This window comes from Mytilus galloprovincialis, chromosome 7 (genome assembly GCF_965363235.1).
Source record: "Mytilus galloprovincialis chromosome 7, xbMytGall1.hap1.1, whole genome shotgun sequence".
In the NCBI taxonomy this organism is placed as follows: Eukaryota; Metazoa; Mollusca; class Bivalvia; order Mytilida; family Mytilidae; genus Mytilus; species Mytilus galloprovincialis.
The window spans coordinates 12,020,043-12,047,435 of NC_134844.1; the positions used below are offsets into that span (position 1 = coordinate 12,020,043).

General features: G+C 32.2%; 2 protein-coding genes across 2 annotated transcripts in view; both read right to left on the reverse strand.

The window, feature by feature from the left end:
- LOC143082322 (retinol dehydrogenase 14-like) overlaps window positions 1–4,934 on the reverse strand; it is a 60,300-nt gene extending 55,366 nt beyond the window's left edge. The window contains exons 1-5 of the mRNA XM_076257971.1: window positions 4,807–4,934; window positions 3,072–3,212; window positions 1,761–1,952; window positions 761–922; window positions 60–179 (exon numbers count right to left, since the gene is read on the reverse strand). Coding sequence (XP_076114086.1) covers window positions 60–179; window positions 761–922; window positions 1,761–1,952; window positions 3,072–3,212; window positions 4,807–4,879 — 688 coding nt within the window. The 5' untranslated portion in view covers window positions 4,880–4,934. The remainder of the gene's footprint in view (window positions 1–59; window positions 180–760; window positions 923–1,760; window positions 1,953–3,071; window positions 3,213–4,806) is intronic.
- Window positions 4,935–9,370: 4,436 nt separating this feature from the next.
- Window positions 9,371–27,090, reverse strand: LOC143082324 (receptor-type tyrosine-protein phosphatase gamma-like). The gene is made up of 19 exons (XM_076257972.1): window positions 26,835–27,090; window positions 26,273–26,393; window positions 25,616–25,704; window positions 25,095–25,261; window positions 24,562–24,649; window positions 24,273–24,346; window positions 22,855–22,891; window positions 21,927–22,024; window positions 20,999–21,127; window positions 18,731–18,882; window positions 18,220–18,355; window positions 17,457–17,606; window positions 17,016–17,115; window positions 15,236–15,309; window positions 13,928–14,056; window positions 12,981–13,103; window positions 12,582–12,718; window positions 11,555–11,690; window positions 9,371–11,187 (listed from the first exon to the last, which is right to left on the reverse strand). Exons 1-19 carry the CDS (start codon window positions 26,902–26,904, stop codon window positions 11,116–11,118), a joined length of 2,082 nt encoding a protein of 693 aa, XP_076114087.1. The 5' UTR covers window positions 26,905–27,090; the 3' UTR covers window positions 9,371–11,115.
- Between the last annotated feature and the right edge of the window lie 303 nt (window positions 27,091–27,393).

Consider the following 27,393-nt stretch of genomic DNA (forward strand, 5'->3'; position numbering starts at 1 on the left):
GCACTCATATCATATCTTCTTATATCTACTTGCTGAATTTTAAATGACTACAAATATACCTTTTAATCGTTTAGACAACTCTCTAGAAAACAAGACATTTGCCAGTTTACTCTGATCGTAACAGACTCTCGGTTCATATTTCTTTTCACTGTTAATATCAGCAAAGTTTATTCTTCCCTCTGAAACAGGCATTAACTATATATATATAATTTGATTCAAAAGTTCTTTTACTGACGACGTGTACATATTGATGATTATTGAAAGATTAACCATAAGTCGACCATGTACGAACGTCTTTATCTTCTAAGAAGGTTATTAAGTTCAAACGCGGCAAGCGTCAAACGATTTTAAAAATGAAGAGTAAACCAACACTGTTTTGATACTTGTTGTTTTCAATAACATTGCGGGAATCGATCCATTGAAAATAAATAGCCCCACCATCCTTTCCAAAGTTGGTCTTAAAAACTTGTATCGGATTTTCTCAAAAAAAAAAAAAAAGATTGCATCGTTTACAGTTGAAAACAAGTCTTACGAACTTTTGTGAAAATATTTTCTTTTGTTCATATTTTAAACAAAATACCAAAAGAAAAAAGCAATCAAAATCCGAGGAACCCTTTTCCTCAATACAATCTTGGATCCTTTACTATTACTCTAAGAAAACAAATATCATTTGCCAAAAAATTTAATAACCGCGAAAGCAGTCAACATGAATAAAGTTCAAAGCTTTTGCATTACTTTATATTTGTGTCATACTACTAACTTTCATGGGCATTAGACGAAACTGTTATAACACGACTAGGTGCGCATTTCTTCAGTAAATCAAGGAGTAAGTTGGTCAAAAGGAAGTGACCCAAATGATTGACACCAAACTGCATCTCAAATCCATCTTCTGTTCTTAAATCATCCGGGCAGTAAAACACACCTGTTAAAAAGTAATAAAATTAAATACTTATGGTGAATACATGATCGTCAAACAATAGTTATGCTCCTATCTGGTATAAATGAAAACATGGTCATACGTCAATTGGACAGCAGATGCATTTTAAAAAGTGCCAGTTGAGTCATTCCTTTGACATCACCAACCCCTACATGTAATTATGAAACTATCAAAAATAACAGCAAATTATAACACTTTATAGAATTCCGGAAATCTTGAATAGCATATAGCAATTCCATACATATGTAGGGATAAATTACCATAAATTCTCGCATATAAGGTTTCTTTTGACATTGTCGTTAAAATAAAGATAGTGACTGGGCGATGTAAGTCTAACAAGTGAGACTTTGTCGACATGCATCTGAACACTCGATTTGGTATTCCTGCAATTAATTTACGGTTGCTTTTTTTACTCTAATGTTTGTCACTTTATGTTTCTTCTGATAATGTTTCAGCTGATGTCGGTATTGCTTTCAAATTTGTAAAAAGCTTTAAAAATTATATTCTTCTGTAGTTCGTTTGGTCTTTATAAGAATTCAAGGAAATAAGAAGTCTATAGGCAAATTCGACAACAACCTGCCAATGCAAAAGCATTAAGCGGATGAATTAACAATATACCAAGCCCTTAGTCTGGTTATGTATTCCATAAATTTGATCAGATTTCACAAAGACTATCAAAGACCAGTCATCAATACCAAATGATGAAGCTTGGTAAAATAATTCGAGGTGTGAACATGTTTACGTGTCATTGAGTGAGTTCATTACGCATAAGGACATTTACTTTACTTCTGTTCAAATCAAAAATTGATACGAGTATACTGACCAGCATTGTTTATCAGTATGTCCAGTCGCTCCTCATTCTGATTGATGTCTTTAGCAAACTGTCTAATTGACTTAAGTGAAGCCAAGTCTAGATGTTTAACACCAATTTTGGCATCTCGTACCTGTCTTTTTATCTCATAAACAACCTTGTTTGTTTTCTCCAAGTCACGACAGGCTAAAATCACTTTGGCGCCTAGAAGATAGAAAGCAAAGCAATGAAAACATCACTTTTATCAGCAAAACAAAGGGAAAATATTTGAATAATTTACCATTATAAATATAATTTTAATAGTTATCAAAAGTACCAGGATTATAATTTTATACGCCAGACGCGCGTTTCGTCTACATAAGACTCATCAGTGACGCTCAGATCAAAATAGTTAAAAAAGCCAAATAAATACAAAGTTGAAGAGCATTTAGGACCAAAAATTCCAAAAAGTTATGCCAAATACTGCTAAGGTAATCTACTCCTGGGGTACGAAAATCCTTAGTTTTTCGGAAAATTCAAAGTTTTGTAAACAGAAAATTTATAAAATTTATCTTGTCACTATTTACATTTTAAATTTAACCAGTGTTACATCTGTATAAAACTAACAAAAATGTAGAACAACGAACTTTATATTTCTTATATGACCATAATTAGAAAGCTCATCTAAGTCTTTTCGATGCCTCAAATAAAGAGAGTGCCACGCTCTTTGCACGTTAAGAACCCTTGCAACAACTCTTTTAGGGGTCCGTAGGTGGCCTGTTGCAAGGCAAAATTTCTGTCCCTATCCAATATATCCTCATTTTCCAGTGGCAGTCCAAATTTCCCCGACCATCATCCCAGATGGCCTCTATTGTATCAACCTACCTATTGTATTTTTGTGAACTTGTTCTCGTCCTGAATATGCATGAACTATTTGCCACTGGACGTTAAGCAACCAACAATCAATCAAACAATAAGTCTTTTCGGGGCCATTCATAGCTAACATATATGAATTATGGGCTTTGCTCATTGTTGAAGACTGTAAGGTAACCTATAGTTGTTAATTTATGTGGCAATCATATCACATCTTCTTTTTTATAATACATTATTGACAAGATAAATTGTATTTTCTACTACATGTATTTTCAATAAATGACAAGCAATAATATACGACGAGTGTCTTGAGACATTTAGTCACGAACAAAAATAAATATAAAAAGATACCTTACCTGAAACAGTAGTGTAACATCACCATAGATCATGTATTCGAAAATTGATGTGTATGATAATGAAAGAGAGAAACAATGCCCTGTCCTCTAACACTTGTGACTTAGTACAATTTACCTCTCTTTGCTAGGTTCTTTGCCACCTCTTTACCTATTCCTGAACTAGCGCCCGTAATAATCACAGTCTTGTCATCTAGTCGTGCTGTTCCGGTATATCTTGTTCCATATAAGTACTGCCGTAGTGCTATGAAACCAATAACTGCCAAGAAAATTCAGTTTATATCATCTATTTATATGTTTTTAAATTCAATTTTATCAAACCATTTAAATGAATGTGTATATTCCTCTAATATCGAGTCTTTATGTTTTTGCAATCATTTTCCCCGACTTTGATTCATATCAAATTAAAAAAACAAAACATCATGCATCTTTTAAAGACTAAAATATCGATCAGTAGAATCCAAAATCTTATGAATGAATTGTAGACGTCATAGCAGTCAGAGAAAAAAACACGAGCTTGTGCAATGCCAACATATAGGTATCAACTGATTGTTGGATCTTGCATGAACATATGTATATAACAATAATATGTATTTTGATTTCAATTTACGGATAATAAAAAATCAGTTTTTGTGCCAAAAAGCACAATAGTCAAAGATCTTATTACAGTGTTGAATTGGTGACCTTTAAGAATAAGTTTGTTTAGCTTTAGATCAATAGCACTTGGATCGTATACGAAATTATAGGTTCAATAAACAACATCACCGTAAAAGTTAGAACGTGCTCTCCGGTTTGTTATAAGTTTCTTCTTTCAATCCAAATCTTCGTATCTATAGAAGCATTCGGTAAAGGCTTTAAGCAATTTTTATGTAATTGCATTACAAGAATATCGCTCAAAGTGATCACAAACGTATGTGGCCTATGTTGAAATTTGTTTTCCTTTTAACCCATTTATCTCACAACATAGCTATGAAGTATTGGAATTCGTTTCCCTTTTCAACGCATTTATTTCTAACAATTTTGTCATGACGTATTGAAATTCGTTTCCCTTTTTACGCATTTATCTCACAATATTGTCCTGAATAGAAAATGTAAAAAATGTTTTTAATGACAATGACAAAAGAACAGGATAATGCCGCTACAAGGCAGCACTCGCACCCGCAAAGTGAAAAGGGAGTTATATAAGTTGCAATCATGTTTCTCAATCCACCAGAAATAAATATATTTAAACTAAACAAGGATCTATAGTAAAAGAGGAGCGAATGATACCAGAGGGACATTTAAACTCACAGTAACAGATGCATTGGTATAATTCAAGTATGAAATCATCTCGGAGACAGAACTTATGGGTGGCGCCTGTGTTTGTCAAATTATAAGTTGACAACATGTAACAATTGTAGATCTCCCCTGACCTAAGACGGAACCCATTGCATATCAAATCTTTCTATTATTGTAATGTTCAAGTCGGATTTGTATGATGATAGTTGATACGACAAATATTGTATAATTATATGTTGTCTATATATATCCGGCTCATGTATATCACGTTCACAGTTGTATAAAATATAACATATATACCAATTATCAATTATTGAAGTGAAAAAAAAATCATTTCTCAATTTAATTTTAAGATCAATTTCCTGCTTTACTTGCTTAACAACATCAAGTGTGTTTTAAATCAACTTATTTATAAACAGCCTTGACTTTACAAAAAATAGCAAAATACTACACATTAAAAAGGAAATTAAAATACAGTATGTTAATTTTTTTCAGTTTTTCAAAGGTGTAAAGTTTAATAAAGAAAATGCAAACTTGTTAAGCATATCAGAGAAAAGATATGTTAATTTACTTACAAAATCCAAAGAATATGTAGAAGACGAATTTGTTTTCATTAATTACATCCTGAATTACACCAAAGACACTCATTGTGAACTAGTGAGGTCTTATTTCGCTTGCTAGCGGTATTTTATTAAAGAAAGAGTTATGTCCCTTACTATTCTATTTCACAAATTATTTCGCAAGTTTACATTGCAACTTTATTGAAACATATTTTATAAACCAAAACCACAATATATCCAATAAGACCAGGGAACAATAAATCGACAACATAACACATTGTTGTGATAATTTTCCTTTATTCTAATAATTTTTTTAGACAAGCGATTCGCTAGATAACGAAAAGAAACTGTTATTAAAATTCTTTAAATTCTCCTCTACAATTGATGTCCTACGATTATTCAATCTTTATGACGGGCAAACGAGGTCTCACAATGACAGAGGTGTGTTCCTCACACAAAATGGACCAACATAGAGTTAAAGAGGAAAAACGATTGAACTTGATACTGCATAAAATATACGTTGATCATTACGAATAATTCGATATGATGTGTATGCGTTTCAACTCACTAGCGTTTTGTGTTCGCGGTCTAAGATCTAAAGAAACCAACAGATATGTCAAAATTCGTGAAATAAAATTAACGGTACCAATTTTCTTGCACCAGATGCGCATTTCGACAATATATGTCTCTTCAGTGATGCTCGTGGCCAAAATATTTGAAATCCAAAACTTATATAAAAGATGAAGAGCTATAATCCAAAAGGTTCAAAAAGTATAGCCAAATCCGTGAAAGGAATCGGAGCTTTGCATGAGGGAGATACATTCCTTAATTTATAATAATTTCTATTATTTTGTAAAAGCAAATTTTAATAACACAAAAAAATCCGTATTTTCATGCCAGTACCGAAATACTGGCTACTGGGCTGGTGATACCCTCGGGGACTTATAGTCCACCAGCAGAGACATTGACCCAGTGGTAGTAATAAAATTAACGGTACCAATTTTCTTGCGCCAGATGCGCATTTCGACAATACATTTCTCTTCAGTGATGTTCGTGGCCAAAATATCTGAAATCCAAAAATTATATAAAAGATGAAGAGCTATAATCCAAAAAGTCAAAAAAGTATAGCCAAATCCGTGAAAGGAATCAGAGCTTTGCACGAGGGAGATACATTCCTTAATTTATAATAATTTCTATTATTTTGTAAAAGCAAATTTTAATAACACAAAAAAATCCGTATTTTCATGCCAGTACCGAAGTACTGGCTACTGGGCTGGTGAGACCCTCGGGGAATAATAGTCCACCAGCAGAGGCATCGACCCAGTGGTAGTAATAAAATTAACGGTACCAGTTTTCTTGCACAAGATGCGCATTTCGACAATACATGTCTCTTCAGTGATGCTCGTGACCAAAATATTTGAAATCCAAAACTTATATAAAAGGTGAAGAACTGTAATCCAAAAGGTCCAAAAAGTATAGCAGAATCCGTGAAAGGAATCAGAGCTTGAAAGTGACACAGTCAGAATGTAGACTCGTATTGCAGGTACTAAATGTTTACCTGGAAACCATTACCCTGTCGACACTCTCGGTCTCGCTCAAATTGGGAATCCCCCACTTTTATGTATTTTTAGTTTTGCTTTGATTTATATCTTCAATATGTTTTGAACATCGATAAACTACTGTTGCCACTGAATTACACCAGTCTTTTACTTACGAAACGATGGATCAACTTCTGGCAACAGGTCAAGAAGGTAGCATTATATTTCTACACATCCAATTGAAGGAAAATGAAAACAGTCACTACATTTTACATTAAAATCAGTAAAACCATAAATATCAGTGGCGGATCCAGAGGGGGGGGGGTTCCGGGGGTTGGAACCCCCCTTTTTTTTGGCCGATCAATGCATTTGAATGGGAGCATATAGTTGGAACCCCCCCCCCCCTTTTACTCTGAGTTGGGAACCCCCCCTTTTGAAAATGGCTGGATCCGCCACTGAATATGTTTCTCTGCTGGAAAGAAGAGGTATGACCAATTTCCCCCTTATTTGATTCATTCACAGGGTCAAACACAGGGACATATTGTATCGAAAGACGTCTCTAATCAAAATCCAATTAAAGTGTATACACAATACAATACGTACCTTCAAAAGCATTTTGATTTTGGAAAAAGGTGTTCTTCTGATTCATTTTTGAGACAAATACTTAATAATGGACAAAAGCTGTTAAAATTGCTGTTTCAGGCGTTTATAATTTGGTGATATGTTAAGAAATGATAAATCATATTGCAAGAACGTTAAGTTAAAAAATATATCATAAATATATGAGTAAAGATTGAATGATTATAATAAATTAGAAATAGATTAAGTGGATATTTGCCTTACCTCCTTTGAAAGAAAGCAAAATGTTCTACTATAATTGGAAGTAGGGAAAAAAAGGGGGAAACTGTAAGTTATTTTTTTTAAAACATACCTTTATTGTTGCAAATCACTAAAAACCCACAACATTGAGAGATAATTAAGACTGATTATCGTGAAATTTCTAGCGAATTTAAAATGCACGTTGACATATTGTTATGTTCTTTTCAATAAATACGAAAGTGTAATCCACTGGGAGAGAAGGTCAAATATTACTAAAAATTTAACGGTACTAATTTTCTTGCACCAGATGCGCATTTAGACAATACATGTCTCTTCAGTGATGCTCGTGACCAACATATTTGAAATCCAAAGCTTATACAAATGATGCTATAAACCAAAAGGTCCAAAAAAGTATAGCCAAATCCGTGAAAGGAATCAGAGCTTTGCATGAGGGAGATACATTCCTTAATTTATAATATTTTATATCGTTTTGTAACAGCAAATTTTATAAACACAAAAAATCCCCTTTAATAGGTTTTTAATAAATCTATTTTAGCATTAACTAGATGGATAAGAACAATAAGAACAATAACAGATTCTGTCTGTACATCATAACAACAACAAAAAGTCTAGATATATATCTGAGAGTTCTCGCAGTTATTGACAACTGATTCAAATCCATTAATAAATAATACAAAAATTCCTGCATCTTAAACTAAATTATCAATTAGCACACTTCGACATCCAATGGATTTAGTGTAAAGACGTCATAAACCGTCAGAAAAAAACACGATCTTGTGCAATGCCAATATATAGGTATCGATAAACTCATCATATATACCAGGATTAAATTTTGCATTAACACCAGACGCGCCAGATTATGTATTCATAAATATGCATATGTATATAACAATCAGTAATACCAATACAACAATATTTTAAAAATCTAATTACAGTTTTAAATGGGTAACGTTTCAGAATAAGTTTATTTTTAAAAAAGGATCGATAAGTTCACCAGGATCGTTTCTAAATTGCCGGACACGGTAAACAACATCTCCATAGAAATAGTAAAATCCTGTTTGAAATAAGTTTTCTACGGGTACATCCAAACTGCAAAACCAAACCGTTACATCTACGGAAGAATTAAGTAAAGGTTACAAAAACCCCGACTAAATAATTTACCAGTGACACATAGATTACGTTCATTACAATCAAAAACGTCACAACAGACACGGGCATAGCGAGAGATGTGAAATATAAACACTGTAAGCTTAAGATGGTGTTAAAGGAACATAATCATTCAAAAATAGGAAAATAAACAATAGAGAACGAAAACAAAGTGTTGTTGAATTTATCAATTATACGCAATTGATACAGGTCTTAATTTAGTTTGGTCATACACATTGATTCATAACAGTACATAAAAAGCTATTAAAGGGGAGCAATTAGTGTCCATACTAATAACCACAATCTACAATTTCATACATTGAGATGTCAAAACATATACTTTCAAAAATATGTTTGGTTTCTATAGTACTATAAAATATGTCGATCAGTTCTTTCTTTGTCCATTGTTCTAGTTCCACCAGGGTCTATGTTTTCAGTCCAGTCATGAGGATTAAATATACTTAATTTACAAATCAATTTTGTTAAAGTGTATTTTTATTTTACTGCGACAATATACACAGAAAAGGTCATATTTTTTGTTTTAATACATACACCAAATTTAAGTCCTTATATTCAGGTGTGCCTGTTGAAATTATCGAAAACTGTTTGAATTAGTAACCACTGTTGGGTAGATGCCACTGCTGGTGGGCGTTTCGTCCCCGAGGGTATCACTAGCCCAGTAGTCAGCACTTCGGTGTTGACACGAATATCAATTATATGTTCATTTTTATAAATTCACTGTTTGTAATAGTATGAATTATTCGATATACTAAGGATTTTCTCATCCCAGGCATAGATAACCTGAGCAGTATTTGGCACAACTTTCTTGAATTTTGGGTCCTAGGTGTCAATACACGACACGATGTAATTAACTCAAAAAAAGAGTGTATGGTTTATAATAAAAGTTTTCTTTCGTATATGGTTCATTTGGCGTCTGCACATTTTTGTTTTCGTTCGCTAAGTGGTAGTATACGTTTCGGTCATCATTCGTTTTGTACTTAAACGTTAAAAGCACTGAAACAAAACAAACAAAAAACATTGTAAAAGAAGAAAATGTTTATTAAAAGCTTTCAGCAATATATTATAAATAACAAATACAGAAAAAACAATGGCAATACATTATTGATAATATGGTATTCCATGTCATGGATCATTGTATGTTATATTTATGTTCAACACTTAGCCACAAGCATGGAATAGTTTGATGAAAAGGACGTAAAGGAAATCATAATTATTCTGAAGAAATTATCATTTGATTTGCAATATTTAGGATATACATATCCGTATTGTATCATAATTGTTTGTCACGATGGTAGCTTTTTTGTTCTTTAATGTTTTTATTTTAAATGCTAGTTACCTCTGAAAATCTTTCAAGTATTAAAAAAGAAACGTTGATAAAGAGGGATAAAGGTGAAGCATAAAATGGCTATCAACTTTAACACACGTAACAATTATATAAAGAGGGATAAGGTGAAGCATAAAATGGTTATTAACTTAAACACACGTAACAATTAACATATTTCAATATTTAAAGGTAATTATGTATATTTTGTGAGGCATACACTGTACGGCAAATTAACCTAGGCTGTCTGAAGTTTTGACTAGTTGCGGTTCAAAGCCAACACAGTTTCACCATCTCCTTAATAAAGGCAACAGTAGTATACCGCTGTTCAAAACTCATAAATCCATGGACAAAAAACAAAATCGGGATAACAAACCAAAACCGAGGGAAACGCATTAAATATAAGAGGAGAACAACGACATAACACTAAAATGTAACACATATAGACAAAATCCCACGAGAATAACAAATATAACATATATATATATAACATCAAAACCAAATATAAAGTAACAACTATAATGGAATTTTATGAGACTGTCATACATGTTTTTTTTGTCATACAAGTGGAAGATTTAGCTAGCTTTAAAGAAAAACCTGTATAAAGTCAGGAATATGACAGTTGTTATCCCTTCGTTTGAGGTTCTCAGCTTTTGATTTTGCCATTTGACTATGGACTTTCTATTTTGAACTTTTCTCAGAGTTCGGTATTTTTATTATTTTGTACCTTTTTCTAAGTCAAAACTAAAATAACTAAAAACAAGTTTACAAGTTTATGAAAACAACTGAATATATTTGTGTTTATAACCATAAAATGTGTTCAAACTTACATATCTTTGTGTCAAAGAGTAAAATAACAAACATAAGTTATCTTAGTTATTTGAAATGGAGTAAAAGACAAAAACTTCCAGCCTATTCACTAAATGTAATGAAAGGGTTTTAGATTTCCAATGCAGTCAGCATACACTGAATTGTCGTATGATTGTCAATGAGACAACTAAAACAGAAACGTCTAGGATGTTACCAACTACAAGTCATCATATGACCTCTATTTAAGAGAAAATATTATAACTTAGATTAATCTTTAAAATACATAAGATAACTGACTGTGAAGAAATTGAAACACCGAAAGATGCCAGTAGACAACCAGCGACATTAACAGAACTAAAATGTCGTTTCCCGGGACAGGTACAATAACATTAAGGCTGGGGTATCAGAGGTAAATAAGATTGTTAATATTTGGAAGACGGATCTCAGAATACAAATGAATGAGTAAATGTAGTAATGACAATAATAAGCAGAGTACAAAGTCCAAATAGATAAATTAAATATGTTCTATTAAAAAAAAGTAAAATTAAAAATATACTTTAAATGAAATGTATTCAATTTTACAAAAGGGCCATTCCTAATCGTATCACGATGTTTATTGTCATCTGTGTAAAATGATTTCTAAATAAATCAGAAATTTTCGTATACGTTTGAGGACACCAGATAGACGTTCAGGGCTTCATAACACAGACGATACTCCTCCTGAAATGAAAAAAAAGAGGACATTTGTATATACCCAATTGATTTACGAAACTAATAAGGAGGAATACCATATTTTCTAAAGGATAACCTGTATATTAAGGCTAAGAAACGAAATAAAATTTTAAGGGAACATTGTCATGGCTTTATGAAAATTTACAAATGCTTTGTAATAATTTCAATGGTAATTCATTTTGTAAGTAGACACATAGAATAGTTACTTAGTAACAAATGTTGATTAAACCTTATGTTTCCAGTCTGTTAAAAAAAAACCGACCGACCCGTCATAATATGCATCTTTGTTTTTAACGCACCCCAAGGATGTTAAAGGCACTTATTAAGATCATAAGGATTAAAAATAGGTACGTACAAAATCTGCAAAGAACTCGGGTCTTCTCAACTGCAACAGTCTGGCAAGTTGAAATATGTTTGCATTTTTATCAATAATCATACTGGAAACAGCATTTGCGAACGTGCAGAAAACCCCACAGGTTGCAGCTCCATCCCTGAAACATTAACAAAATCTTAAGGTCAATTTCCTTTTTTTTCACGAGCAACGCTACCAGTTAAAAAAAAAAACCCGAAATCATATGCACATCCTCGTACAATATCTACAAAATTGCATTTTAATTTACTCTTATGAAATTGCTGCTTTCAACCCTTTTCTCTATTGTTTCGTGCAGTGATAATAATGAATTCTTATGTTAAATTTACTTAACATATATGGCGTTCTTAATTTGGTGAATTATTTACAACATCAGAGTAATGTTTATCTGAACTGCTGACTCACTGCATTTTAATTGTTTTTCTTTCCAATAGAAAGTCAACCTTCAATAGAAATCTTCTCACAACCCTTTTTCAAACACTTTAAGAAACATGTGAATGATATTTTAACTTTGATTTTAGTTGGAAAAAGCGTTCACATAATAAGTATTTCATATGCATCTCAAATGCGCTTAATCCATCATTTTCTACATAAGCCATAATACACCTTCTTTACTAATGTAAACGAGAACGGGATAAGGTACCGGTGTTTGATGTATCTATTAACAGTTGTAAATAGGTTAATAAAATTTAGTTTTAAAGAAAAATAAGAGAACATGTACCAAGTCAGGAATAAGACAGTTGTTATCCATTTGTTTGATGTGTTTGAGCTTTTGATTTTGCCATTCGATTAGGGAATTTCCGTTTTGAATCTCGAAGTTCAGTATTTTTGTGATTTTACTATTTATAGCAGGGTTGAATACCAACTAACTATGGAATACACACAATCTGATTGAATAAGATACATATACACGATGTGATATCAAGTTGTTCCTCGCACGGACATTAATGATTTTATATTGAAAGTTAGTGTATAAATAATAAATAAATATATATTTTCATTTGATACTTACCCGCTTACAACGGTCACTGGATCATTGGACATTCTGACACGAGTAGATATACAATTAACAAGTTTACACAGGACCTGTGGATTAGGAAGTCCATTGGACACTGCAAGATACATGGCTATTTCTCTCGATTGGTCACCCTTTAATGTTTAAAATACTTGAAATAAATTTTTGTTAATTAAATAATTGAGCGATTTAAAAAAAGAAATGTTAATCTTAACAAAAAACTAATTTTAAATCCTGTACATTTACATTAAAAACTGTTACAACATCCGATATATATTTTTGAATTTTGTGTAAAAAGATTGTTGCTTAACACTTAACTCTCAAAACAGTCTGCCATTGTACAACTTGTTATGTACTTATATTTTTGTTTACAAGTCGTATTACATCAATAACTACCTTCTTAGATAGAACGACTTTACAACTTGTAACATCCAGATCTTCTTGTTTTCTCCTTGATATGTCCAAGCTATATTTCCCGCATGTAAAGGTGTCATTTGAAGTTGAGTACACTAAATCAACCTGTATAAATATATCTCATAGGATCAGAATTCAATACTTAAGTTGATCATTTTTCACGAGAAAAATAGGAAATCAAACATTATTCTGCATATGAATTTGAATTTGTTAAGGGAGGGAGTATGACCACTTACAAACACGTTTTCCCCTTCCACGTTCTTTTGAATTTATAATTCAGTGGTTGATTATTGTTGCAAGTTAATAGTTAATTATTTTGTCATTAATTAGGATGATGGGTTTTTGTAGCTTGAATATTGTTGCACATTTGGTCATGTCGGCCTTTATTGATGAATAGAAGACAACAAATGCAAGTTTTTAACGACCTTGACTGGCTATACAGCCCTTGCACGGTCGGTGTGAATAGAAGTTATTTGTTTGTTTGTATGTCAAAGTATACATACCGACTTTAAAAGTGTGAATAGAAGGTATTTGTTTGTGCACTTTTAAAGTCGGTATATATACGTTGACATAAAGTTACTTACATTCACTTCATTTGGACTCTTGTTATATGTATCTCATTAGCAATAATATCGTGTCACCTTCATTCTATGTTGCATTCATTCTTAACCCGCTTTACCTCGTGATGTAGATATTACAAAGTTCAATGTTTGCTATTGGAATCCCCAAAATCATTTGTTTGAAATAATGAATTAAATAGTACATAAAAGCATCGCATAAAAAGAGTATGCAAATTATTCTAAAATTAATATGATAAAAGTAATTAATTTTTGATAATTTCATAGTGAAAGAAATATAAATATATGTAGTATAAATAGAATTAAAACTTATAACGTAGACATAGTTAAATAGATATAAACAATGTATACCTCAGCTGCGTCATTTAGAAACACAACAATGGTTGACGAATTGTGATCTCTCACCATAGTCCAAAAGTCAACTTTGGTGTCAGGTAGTGGTAGCTGTGTTGTCAAATATCCAACGAACTTTGTATAGGACTGTAATTTCAAAACATTATATTTATACATGTTGTTAATACAAGTTGAACCCAAGTTACAATTACATCATAGAATTTGTAAGAAAAACTCGATAATCCAACAGGAAATAATCAGATCTAAGATATTGCCGTATTAACAAATTTTCTGAAAATATCTAAAGTTTACTGCACAAGTTAAGAATTTCGATATCCGATACCATGTACCGTTGATGAGTTGGTGTACCGTAAACGGAATAAATGTCTGTCAAAGAACAGAGCTGTGTCTGAGGGAACCATATTCCTTGATTTAAAAGTGTTTCTTACTTCACAGCGGCAAATGTCAATAAATGTGTCGGCTTTTGTGTGCATATCACTTTTATGATAGTCGCATCAAATTCCGTTATTTTCACAACGATGCGTGTACAAAACAGACATAAACTAATCAAAATATGGTTACAGCAGTCATCACTGTGTTACAATCTCAAGACAAACAAACATATACAAAAAACACAAAAAAACATCTATCAAATTAAAAAAAACCATATTCCTTGTTTTTCGTGTTGGGCGTCAGAAAATGCAAACGTCGTATACAGCTAAGTATCGGGAATTTGTACATTTTCCCTGAAATCTTACTGCTTGATATTTGATTAGACTATGGACACGACTTGCTACTCGAAAACATTAGGCAATTACGTCACGTATCAGTGGAGCAATGACGCGTTATTCATTAATGAAATGCCCGCGACTTCATTAATACAACCAAACTAACAACACGACGTTATTTATGCGCATAGATAGTTCAACACCTTTATTAATTTTCTTCTGTATTCTTAACCAAAACAAACCATTTTGCCAAGACAAATTTCTGATAAAAATAATAATGGCATTTTGATTTTTTGATACGAACTTCATCAGCTCGAATATCAGCTCACCCTTGCACTTTCAATTGATATTCTTTCTAATAAAGTCAGTATAAAAAAATGACATTATTCTATATATATATATATATTTATATGAAGCCCAGGTGGTCTTGTGGTCTACAGTGCAGGCGATTTGGTGTCACAATATCTCAGTAGATCTCAGTAGCATGGGTTCGAATCCCGGCGAGGGAAGAACAAAAAATTAGCGATTTTTTTTGTTTACAGATCTAACATTGTTGGGTTGATGTTTAGACGAGTTGTATATATGTATCTATACATACTGGAGCTTGTACAGCGTTGATATAATCAGTTCTTCCTTTGTCGTATGAACTAAGAAACAGTCTGTTTTTGTCCGCTAGAAAAGTGAGAAAAAAAAATGCTGTGATTTGATTATTAATATTAGTCCAGTTACCGCATTCATTTTGATCCCTCGAGTTAACCACCGGGTTAAGGACGGGATCTTGCTGCACACATTGCTCCGTTCTGTCGAAATTGAAGATGAATCCTAAATACAATGTTAAACTTCGTAGAATCTAAACTTATGATGATATAAGTAGAACTAAACGAGAGTTGTCTCATTGGCATTCATACCACATCGTATATCTATTCATATACAGCTGTTATTAAGTAAAATATATGAAACATCAAGCGTGAATAAATTAAGACGGGTGACACATGTGAAGCAGAATCCGCTTACCCTTCCGGAGCACCTGAGATCATCTCCAGTTTTTGGTGGGGTTCGTGCTGCTCACTCTTTAGTTTTCTATGTTGTTTCTTGTGTACTTTTAGTTGTCTGATTGTCTTTTTCATTTTTAGCCATGGCGTTGTCATTTTATTTTCGATTTATGAGTTTGACTGTTCCTCTGGTATCTTTCGCCCCTCTCTTAAGACAAATGCAACAATTCGAAACAGAAATGCTTTATGAATTGCACTATGCAAAATTTAATATATCAATTTTTAAAAAGTCTATATATGCTCGTCAGTATTTTTATGGATTTGTTTTAAAGAACTTAATTTAATTTCGATAATAATAGATAGCTATATAACCATTTTATCATGATTTACTTTTCTACATTGGCTAGAGGTATAGGGGAGGGTTGAGATCTCATAAACATGTTTTATCCCGCCGCAATTTTGCGTCTATCTCAAGTCAGGAGCCTCCGGCCTTTGTTAGTCTTGTATGATTTTCAATTTTAGTTTCTTGTGTATAATTCGGAGTTTAGTATGACGTCTATTATCACTGTACTAGTAAACATATTTTTTAAGGGGCCAGCTGAAGGACGCCTACGGGTGCGGGAGTTTCTCGCTACATTGAAGACCCATTGGTGGCCTTCGGCTGTTGTCTGCTCTATGGACGGGTTGTTGTCGCTTTGACACATTCCCCATTTCCTTTCTCAATTTTATTTGCAATTAATAATTGTTTTATTTTTTTTATCTATTTTACACAAACATCTTTGATTGTTGCCAGAAAGTCAAAATAACGACAATCCGGTGGAATTCATGCAGATCCGTAGAATTTGGATTATTTTCGAAAAACTAAGGAATTTCGTTCCAAGGAATATGTTTATTAGGAAAAACCTTTTGGAATTATGGGTCTCCAATGCTCTTGAACTTTTTACTTTATTTTTCCTTTTTAACTTTTTTGATTCAAGCGTCACTGATGAGTATTTTTTTCAGACGAAACAAGCGTCTTGCGTACACAATTTTCCCTTCCGGAGCACCTGAGATCACCCAGGTTTTGGTGGGGGTCGTGTTGCTTAGTCTTTAGTTTTCTTTGTTGTGTCATGTGTACTATTATTGTCATTTATGTTTTAGACATGGCGTTGTCAGTTTATTTTCGATCTCCGAGTTTCACTGTGCCTCTGGTATCTTTCGCCCCTCTTTTAGTTCTGGTATCTATAATAAGTTTATAAAGATTATTACTACACTACACACGGAATGAACATAAACTTTAATCACTTTTATACAGAATCTTGAAATCACGGCTCTTAGGACCCTTAATAAATTATATTGTAAAATGAAAAAAAAGAGAAAAAAACAAATAGTTACATATGAGCTTACAAGGAATAATGTTCTCATTTCTGTTCTTTTCTACATTTTCTGGGCTTGTTGCAGCAACATAGTGAGCTTTTTCTTGGTCAGATTTCTTAGCCTCAAGCATCTACAATATAAAAATAACATCTACTTAATTGTATAAGTGTGTATTTAAATTTACTTCATTTGATGCATTATAATATTTGAAATCGAAAATATTCATATATATTTAAGTTTAAATTACTTTAAATCAAGAAGAGGGCTTACTGAAAGAGAAACATGTGATGATCAAAATAATAAAAAAATTAATTAAAAAGGTTAAAAGGAGTGCAGACAGTTTGCCCTGTAAAACAAACAATGTTGTTTTCAAACGTAGAATAGGATCCTTTGAAATGAGATCAAGGACACACCCTCATATGTAAATATTGAAAAACATTATATCACCGCTTTATCCACATATTACTTTACTTCAAACTCTTCATGCAGTCGTCGTCTGTTTGCAGGACCTTTATCTTCTGAAATTTCCCGCCAGATATTTCCAAATTCCTTCTTTCCAACGTTTGTATCCTTCATTGTGAAAGCCTCAAGTAAGGCATAATGAAGACAAACATATTGACCCTACAATAGAAAATATTCATTGAGTATTAGTTTTTCAAATGGAAATAAACATTTATAAATATTATGCTTCCTGGACGTTTTTTGAATTAGCCTTCATCAGAAACACTGTAACCTAAACATTTGAAAACCAGTTATTTATTCATAGGTAAACACTTGCAATCTTATTTCATAAGGAAAGTCTCATGTTTTTCATTTTATACAAAGAATGAAAAGGATATGGTAAATTAATTAAGTTAAACTAAGGATATTAGGTATGATTGACACCTATCAAAGTTAAAAGGAAGTTTATGTTTGCAATTATAGGCAAGCTTCCAACGTTCAACAATGAGAAAACAAAAAACATACCGTATAATCGGATATTAAAGGTCCCGAAATGAAAAATATTAAACTTTTCAATTCGGAAATCGAACGGCTTATTTATAACAAAACTATTTACTAAAGCCAATATGACACACATGAACCAGAGGCAACCAATGAACATAAATGTTTATTGAAGTGTTAAAATTTCAAAAAAGTACTTTAATTTTTGTTTTAGCTATTTTAATATCAGCAGGTACTCTTTTTTAAATTCTAGATTCGACTTTCCAGTGTTACAAACGTATTATAAACTTACTGGTGTTTGAACCATGTTCATCCTGCTGTACCTCATTTTCTCTACAAACTTGACCACATCCACCAACCCAGTAGTAAGTCCTTCTTCATATAAAGCATCAAGTCCGATATATGTCCCAGTTCTGCCGATACCAGCACTGTTGGGAAAACATAATATTATCCCTGTAAATGTACTTAATACATCGTGTGAAAATTCTATTGTTTTTTTTATTGAAATTTTAATAAGTTTTACTCCTTAATGATGACAAAAAAAATTCTTCGAATGCATACAACAAGAAAAAGACTAATCATAATGTGTTAGTGAAATGTTTTTCCTGTAAACAATATTTCAATTCTCCTTAACGTCATGTTGTTGATTGAATTTCATTTCTTTAGATCTATATGAGCAATTTAAAAATTGTTCTGTTTTAAATGCATGAAGATACATTTGATTTATAAGAGAATGTCATGATTTAACATTGTTAAAACACATACACCTGGAAACAAAATAAAAAAATAATGAATTTTAATACCTGCAATGAACAAGCAGTGGTCCATTATTTTCAGTACTTGTATGATCAGATCTGACATGTTTATGAAACAATACAAGGTACAGAGGATCTGGTGTTCCATGATCAGGCCAGGCAGTGAAATGGTACTGGATAATACATCTCTTCTCTTTTGTCTGTAATCATATTTACAAAAAAGTACAAACTATGACATGGTAGATATAATAAAATTGAGAATGGAAATGGGGAATGTGTCAAAGAGACAACAACCCGACCAAAGAGCGGTAAACAGCAACAAGACATCAAGGGTCTTCAATACAGCGAGAAAATCCAGGACCCGGAGGCGTGCGTCAGCTGGCCCCTACACAAAAATGTGTACTAGTTCAGTGATAATGAGAATCAAACTAAACTCCGAAATATATAAAAGAAACTAAAATTAAGTTTTGTAAACAGGAAATTTGTAAAATGACCACATTATTGATATTCATGTCAACATCGAAACGACGACTACTGGGCTGGTGATACCCTCGGGGACGAAACGTCCATCAGCAGTGGCATCGACCCAGTGGTGTAAATAGTAATCAAAGGTACCAGGGTTATAATTCAGTACGCCAGACGCGCGTTTCGTCTACATAAGAATCATCGGTGACGCTCATATCAAAATATTTATAAAGCCAAACAAATTTAAAGTTGAAGAGCATTGAGGGTCCAAAATTTATAAAAAGTTGTGCCAAATACAGCTAAGGTAATCTATGCCTGGGATAAGAAAATCCTTAGTTTTTCGGAAAATTCAAAGTTTTGTAAACAGGAAATTTGTAAAATGACCACATTATTGATATTCATGTCAACATCGAAATGATGACTACTGGGCTGGTGATACCCTCGGGGACGAAACGTGCACCAGCAGTGGCATCGACCCAGTGGTGTAAATAGTAATCAAAGGTACCAGGGTTATAATTTAGTACGCCAGACGCGCGTTTCGTCTACATAAGGCTCTACAAAGTCCATAATAAAACTATATTTTTAATGTTTTTCGAGCACAAAATAGTCAATACATGACTTGTAATATTCTTGATAATGAAAAACTAATTTTGGTTCTATGTCAGTGAGATAATTTGTAAAGTCAACACATCTTGAATTCAATGATTCAAGACCCCGAAACATGCATATTGGAGCTAAAGTAAACCAATCAATTATGGTAACCGTAATATTTCGGTAGTTTTGAATTCGGTGGCTCTTCAATTAAACTCTGACGTGACAGTTTTTGCCCAAAGAACACTCCCCACGATATAACATCCGTAAAATGTAATCATAAAGGCGCGTAAAGTTTTAAGAAAGAGATATAAAGATCATACAAATTTGGTCGCTAAAATAGTACTGGTGACCAATTGTAAATTGACTTCGGAAAGCTGATATTGTCAATTTGTTATTTGAATGTGAGACTCACTGAAATGTGAGAAAAGTGTGCATACATGATGTTCAAACTATTCAAATTCAGTTATTAATTTGCAATATCAAATATTCAAATTAACACAATTGTTTTAAGATATGACAGCTGACAAAAACGGACATTGGCCATTATACGAAAAACTAAGCATATAAATTCCTACTTCCATCTATAAATCCGTACTAAAAATCCGCAAAGAAGGAACAAAATGAAAGAATAACAACAGTTTAATAAATTATTTATCAATTAAAAAATGTCAACCATTATCGATTTTTATCGATCTAAGTTTGCATCTTATTGTACGCATCGAATTACATTTTTTCTTTGCAAACTTTGTCGTTCCGAACCTTTGATTTTTACCTTGAAAGTAGCAAAAAGGATCTTCCGCTATACATTGGTGACCATACATCCAATTGAATTACAATACAATATATGGAATTTGAGCGAACATCCGGTAACGAAAATGCATGACTTACTGACGAACTACATGACTGCCAAGAAAATATATATACCCGCTTTCGCGTAGGTTAGATTTAATGTTTTTCAAAAAGACAAATTTGAAGACATATACCTAATGATGCTCGCTTTACTAATAGATTTAAAAAGCATCGTAGATGCGAAGTACGTTTTATAAGATATATATGTATGTGTATGATGAAACACTATGTATTTATCATGTTTATATCTAAACAATCACGAATCTACACTATTACTGTCTCTGCCAATACTGTTTGTCTTCATTTTAATCTGAGGAGACACTACAATGATATTGGTAATTAGAGCGAATGCGCAAATGATTCGTAGTTTTAATTTCAATCCATATATTTTTTTTCTTTCTGTCATACCTTTTTATCTTCCACTTCTATCTCCCTCGTGATATATGCAGCGCGTTCATTTTCTGTTTGTAAGGTGAGAACAAGGTTACCACAAGTCATTGGTTTTCCTCCTTCTGGCCAGTATCTTTCACATTTCCTCTAAAATCAGGTAAAAATTATGCGAATGAGAAAGGCTGTACGGTAATATTTACTTGCCAACATCCCCGACATCAGAACTCTGATTGATAATTGCCTTATTGGCAAACATACTTGACCTCGTATTTAAAAAAAAAATTGATAGTCATTAGTATATTGACATAAAACTACATAACATAACATATTGGCACCATTTGAACACTATTTTTTTAAATATTTTTTACAATTACCTTTATAATGCTAAGCGTCAACAGAATTGCAAAACTTATCCATTAACCCTGCACTACTAATTCAAATTAAAAGATGTTTATTAAAAGTTGACTCATTGACGTAATATTGTTGCAGCTGCAATAGGATATGTCTGCATACAGAACATAGCAAAAACATTATTTAATCTTTTAATGCACTGATAATTTGATGCATATTTTTTTTATATCTTGGAAGGATTATCAAAAGGAAATTCTTTAAAGTTGATAACATGCTGTCATTTATTTTTATATATTTTTTACAAACGTAAATGCGACCAAAACGACGAAAAGGCAAATAATGCAGAAATGAAATCTTCCTTTTTATTGTTCCTTTATTAAAAAATGATGCTATTTACGATGAAATCAGTATTTTCATAGATAATAAGAGAGGATACCGACTTCTTATCAGAGTTTCCCCAGATTTTTGGTGGAGGCGTGATGCTCAATATGTATTGTTCTGTGTTCTGTTCTGTTCTGTTTTACGATTGCAATTTGTATAATCTCTCGTATCTGGCTATACTTAACTAGATATATTAAAACTGCATTATATTTACATTTGTGCCTTCTATCAGATTTGTGAGCATTATAATCTGTCTTGTATCATTTTGCCAAATCATTCTCCAGTGGTCATTAATAGTATTCTTTAGTGGTCCTGCAAGATGTGAACACATGTAAAATGTTTATACAAAACATTTTATAACTACATGATCATGCAATTTCTTGACAAATTGAAAAAAAATAATATCCTAGACACTTTGATAGTATAAATTGGTGTTTATAGATAAAAGATATAAATTGCCAAAATGAACTTCGATTATTGTGTTTGCAATTCATGGTGTACATTTCACCTGTGTAACTGTAGTGTAGACGGTAATAAGTTGGCCTTTTTTATACATCTTTGCTATAATAACATTTTTGACGTTTTTAGATTTTGTAAGTCTTCATAGTTTAGCAGGGTGAAAAGTAAAATCACAAAAATACTGAACTCAGAGGAAAATCAAATCGGAAAGTCCCTAATCACATGGCAAAATCAAATAACAAGACACATAAAAAACGATGGACAACAACTGTCATATTCCTGACTTGGTACAGACATGTTCAAATGTAGAAAATGGTGGATTAAACCTGGTTTTATAGCGCTAAACCTCTCACTTTGTACGACAGTCTCATCAAATTCCGTTATACTTACATCGATGCGTGAACTAAACACATGCGTGAAATAAATAAAATAGTCAATGTAGTCTTTTGCAATCAGAACCAAGACATAATTGAACATATACTTTGTTTAAAAATGAATTAGGCATTTCAAAACTGGTATCATCCAGGAACTAATAAAGATGATGGATTTTCTGCCCACTATTGGCACGGGCGTATCTGATAACATACAGGTACAGATTTTTTAACAGTAGACTCGTTAATTGGTAAAAGTATTATTTTATCGTAAACTGATATATATTGAAACATGAATTATAACTAGCATACCTTGAGATGCTATATAACATTTTTCCTTTTTGAAACCCTGAAATAAAAGAATGTTAACATATAGAATTTCCACAAAATATATTTGATAAAAATAAGGAGATAAACTAATACCATGCAATGCTTTATAAAAGGCTTCAAATGTAAAAAAAAAATTAAATAAAAAATCACTCGGACTGATATTAGAAAAAAATAAACAAATAAAAACAAGACAGACAGAAACGAACGACAATCAAGGAATTGCAGACGAGAAATTGGAATATAAAGAATAAACATGTTTCTCTAGACCGTTCCTTGAATATTAGACAAAGGTGTAACAGAAGTTTGAATATTTTTTTCAAACGGTTGACGCTGAGAATCACTACGCATCCATACCAACTGGTACCGTTGATGTTTCTACTACAAATGGGTCAATAATTCGGCTGCTTATCAAGATCTATTCGTCCCCTGAAGTTAGACATTGTTACTAAAAATTTACTTTCATAAAGTTAAGGATTTGATTGAAAAAACTCTATTTGATGAACATATTCAAATAAATGTTACAAAAACATTCTCTTCAGATAACCTGGTAACTAATATATCGCTATCTTCGTTTTGAAGAAAGGAATTAAAAATTATCCAGAAACCATTTGTTGATGGTAGGTTGACGCTCTGAAATAAATTATTTGGGCGCTTGATATAATGGCCTACGTTTCAGTTAATATAAATAAAGGTAACAATAGTAAACCAGTGTTCAAAAGTCATCAATCGATTGAGAGAAAACAAAACCAGGGTTACTAGTTATAACTTATCAACTGTAAGAGGAAAACAAATGAAAAACAGGAAAACTGAAGTTCAACAAAAAACCAGCCAACATACGTATGAAAGTGAAAAAAGAAAAGAAAAAAGAAGCTGCTATTATTATCGAGTTGGATGTTAATATGTAAATATTAGGCTGAGAAACATCGCTGATATAGTATATTCTATGAAATGCAAAAAATCTGACCTCCATTAGGTCCGTATGCATGCAAACTTTACATGACCATTAGTTTTGTAGATGATCAGCACGTTAAGTAATTGATAAGAAAAAAATGTCAAAATTGAAGAAAAAAAATATTGTTGCCACCAGGAAGTTATGAATAGAGGTATTTCAGATCGATTATTGATTAACAACCAAACACTCTGTCTGTGTCTATTAGTTCTTAGCTTTGTGGATGAGTTTCATAAGTGTTTGATAAGCAAACTTAAAGTTAAGGTGCGAAAGACTTTGACAGTCGGACGATGGACAATCAATGGCAACACTGAATGCTTCCGTTTCCGTTTACGGTGGGGCCATAACAAAATTATTTAATTCTATATCACATGATAACATTTCAGACATATATTATATTTTACCTAGTACTTATTTCGCACATGGTTAAAAATGATACATGTTTACTTACATCTACATAGTTAGCATTTATATAATCTGAAGACTGTCCATGACCTGGTTCCAACACAACCCGTGAATGGTCGTCTACAAGAAAAATCATGTTTTCTGCAGTATACTCATGACTGTAAAAATACCGTATGAATGTAAGTCAATCGTCAATACTCGTCTTTATCACGATATCCATGCTCTTGTAAGATATACAAATTTGGACATATGAGTTTATCCAACATACGCTTATTTAAAAGAGAAATTTACAAGTTTAAAAAATTAATATCTTTGAAAATCTCACAAATACTTACATGGAAATGTTGTTTTAAATCTGTTCTTTTTATGATTATCTTTTTGCTGAGCCTTTGTAGTTGAGTGTAGATTTCCATACGGTATTTTCTGAGGTGTAAATATTAAAAGGGTTAAACAAACATAAAAGATGGAATTTTAGAGAACAAGTGGTTTTAATTACATGTAAAATTTATTTTAAGTGGCACAAGAAGCACGAGTTCGGTCTGAAACCATCACTGTGGTCTAATTTAAATCTAAGTCGACTGTATTCATGAATAAAATAGCTGATTTTATTTCTGTATGAGTATACAATAAAAAATATAATTTTTATAGTAATCATAATAAAAATGCACCTTGATTCATTAAGATATATGTGACTTGGAGTTGTTTTATTTGTACTCATACCATATCTTCTTATATCTATCGTCCATTATTTTCCATGAATTGAAAGTCGTTTAATAAGCACAACCGATACATCAAAATAAATGTTATGATATAAATAGTTTTATGAAAATGTTTTGATCGCGAAGCATTTAATCATGCTCCTCCTTACCTTATATTCATTGTCTAACTCTCCATTTAGATGTCTTTGGGAAATATAATTCTTCAGCTCATTGACTTTTATACTGTCATGGTCCATGTTCCTGTTGATACGCTCTCCATCTGTAGATCGGTTCGATGTCATCAGAATTGAGGTAGAGGCTTCATCGTCACCCAGTTCTGTAAATGAAACCGGTCCTAAAACCGAAATCCTTTGACAAAAAAAAACCAACAAAAAACCCCCAACTAAATTGATATTGAATTAATAAACGATAGTACATCGAAATATTTAAAGCGACACATCAATTTTTTTCACGTTTATCGTATTCGTGGTTTCTGTATCATAGTAAGAAAAAAACGTACATTTGAAGGTTTGACCATAGTCAAGAGAACAAATATATTGGATGGCAAAACAATGTCGTTTTGTCATAACATTCAGTTTCACATTTCATGGTAGATGACTGTACCCTCATCATATATTCATTTTTCATGTTTATTTCAATTCGAAACTATTTCATTAAGACGAATTAGTACCTGGTCTGTACTGAACGATCTGTTCATCTGTTATTAGTTCTGTATTCACTTTTCGTCCATTTATGTCTTTCTGATTTGAATGTCGTCTCCTTGTTACATACAAAATACATGTTTTTCAAATTGAATTACAGGTAAAATTAACAAACAAAATTGAAAACTGCGAGTACCCTCAAACATTTACTTAGTGTCTTTTTCTGTTGTTGAGGGCTTAGGAATGGATTTAAACCTGGCCACGTCCAGGAGCCTATATTTAAGTGGTTGTCGTTGAATTTCTCGTCTGTAATACGTATCTGTTTTACGTTAATTGTTTTTTTTTATATTAATTAAGCTGTTGGTTTTCTCATGTGTATAATCATGTTGAATTTTATGTAAGGCTGATTTAAGCTGACTTTACAATATGTGAATTGTTCTCACTATAGGTCCTTCTGTAGCCTATAATTGCCAACATGCACTTCGTTTAAGTTTTGGTGAATAGTCGTCTCATTGACAATCATACCACATCTCCTTATTTTTATATATCTAAATAATCATATCTGTGTTGATTATTTGCATAAAAATTACAGATTGGGCACCAAAATTCGGAAGAAAAATTCACTTTATATTAAACTAAACTGAGTTATTCAATACACAGTGTACTTTCAAAATCAAATGCTTTACCGTTTGAGAACAATGCAAATGATGAATACAGCAACAAATACAACTATTGCTCCTATTCCACCACTTACGATTGGGACAATCTGTACAAATAGTACTAAACCATCACCAGTCTTCTCTTGATCTGAAAAAAGATTAATAAATTACTAGTTATTGAAGCACTTTAAAAATAAACTTAGAAATCATTGATTTGTATGTAAATGAATACATAATATTGATGACAGGTATTTCGTAGTCTAGGATAACTTTATCTGTACCGTTTTAAACATGAGAAGATCACGAGGACCATGTACTAATCAATAAATGAATATAACCTTTTGGCGTTATTGGGTTGTTGTGTTGTTTTATTATTGATGCACATTCCTTAAATATAAAAAAGAAGATGTGGTATGATTGCCAATGAGACAACTCTTTACAAGAGACCAAAATGACACAGAAATTAAAAACTTTAAAGTTCGCCGTTAAAGTATAAATATCTGTTGTAAATTGTATAAAACATATGATCACAATCGAAAAGTCTTTTAATTACTGATTAAAAAAACATCTTTAGTCTTAAATATTTTACCTTTTATAGTGAGTTGAATCTTGCTACTGTATCCGATTCCTATATCATTGACTACGCCACACAGATACATCCCTGAATCTAATTGTTCCGTGTTATAAATAGTTAAAGATGGTTCATTAATTGTACTTCCGTTATATTTTGAAACAGATACATTCAGGTTTTCACCATTTCGTTTCCAGAATACAGCGGAAGGTTCAGGGTATGACTCATAGACGCATTTTAGATGAATAGTATCACCTGTATAAGCTTGAATATTATCAGATGTTTGATATACAAGTGGAATATCTGTAGGAAAAAAACAATGAACACACATTTTGGCAACTGTTATCTAATAATTTCGTTTTGGTGTGTGTTACATTATCGTTTGGTTTTTTGTTGCACCTTAGTGTTTCTGTTGTTTCTTTGTTTTCTTCTTGTAGTTGATTTGTTTCCATCTGTTTTAGTTTGTATCCCTGATTTGTTTTCTCTCAATCGATTTATGACTTTCGAACAGCTGTTTACTGTCACTATATTACACAACCTTTGTACCCTACTTCGTTGTATGTACAGACATAAACCT